Here is a 1,052-nt window from a genome sequence, read left to right on the forward strand (position 1 = left end):
CGGTGAGTGGGAGATAGGTGAGCGGTATGTGGAATGTGGTAGGTGTGATTATTAATTAAGAAACTAATTAAATTGCGGTGTACCGGGTCTCCACATTACCCAATAATATATTTACATATCTGACACAACATGAACTTTCACATTTACTGAAATAATTGATAAAGTATTTTATATTGATTTTCATGTAATTGTCATTCATGTCTTGCAAAGTAATTTAGTTATTTGTTGACGGTTTTATAGTGATAATAGTTATTCAACTAAAATAATTGATATAAGTATTTTATATCGACTTTTTTATTTAAAATTTTGAAATATTTAATTTGAATGAATGTCACAGGGTTATGATTACTCTAGTGGAGTTTGGCAATTTGAAGGCTATGTTTTTGTTCCCAAGGGAACAAATGGTGTTTCTATAATGCAGATTCATAGAGCAAATGATGAAAAGCCGGCTACAGATTTAATGTTAAAGGTTTTTGATGGAGAACTCAGAGCATATTCAGTAAAAGTAGTGGAATCTAATATTTTTGATAGGTGGATGCGAGTGAATGTTATACATGATGTTGATGCTAACAAGTTGACAATTTTCATTGATGGCGTTCAGAAGCTGCAGAGGGATGGAAGAGGGGTTAGTAATTTCTTCTTCAAATTTGGTGTTTATGAACAATTTGGTGAGAGTTACTATATGGAATCAAGATGGAGGGACATTAAAGTCTACAAGAAATATTGATGAAAGATGGAGTGTGTGTATATAAGAGTGCTATGTGACATGTGAATTTGTTGATGTTGTGTTGCTTTTGAGATATAAAGTACTATGCAATATGGTGTTGTTGGCCTCTTATTAAATGAATGTATCATTAAAAAAAAGAATGGGGTCATGTATCTTGTGTTATGTATCTATCTTTTAATGTAATATATGCTACGTTGATGAAAGCTTTATGCGTTAGTACTGTTATGTATGATGAAGTTGATATGATTTTTTTTTAACATGCTTTGGTACAATGTTGCATTTCATTTTTCATAATTGAAATTTAGACTTAACATAAATATCTTAT

General features: G+C 30.8%; 1 protein-coding gene across 1 annotated transcript; it reads left to right on the forward strand.

The window, feature by feature from the left end:
* Positions 1-337: 337 nt before the first annotated feature.
* Positions 338-930, forward strand: LOC110034803 (citrate-binding protein-like; the record flags this gene model as incomplete). The annotated part of the gene is given in 1 exon segment (XM_020739044.1): positions 338-930. A coding segment is annotated over 1 exon segment (390 nt), but the record flags the coding sequence as incomplete, so codon positions are not given.
* Positions 931-1,052: the final 122 nt, after the last annotated feature.

Source organism: Phalaenopsis equestris, unplaced genomic scaffold (genome assembly GCF_001263595.1).
Source record: "Phalaenopsis equestris unplaced genomic scaffold, ASM126359v1 Scaffold193517, whole genome shotgun sequence".
Classification (NCBI taxonomy): domain Eukaryota; kingdom Viridiplantae; phylum Streptophyta; class Magnoliopsida; order Asparagales; family Orchidaceae; genus Phalaenopsis; species Phalaenopsis equestris.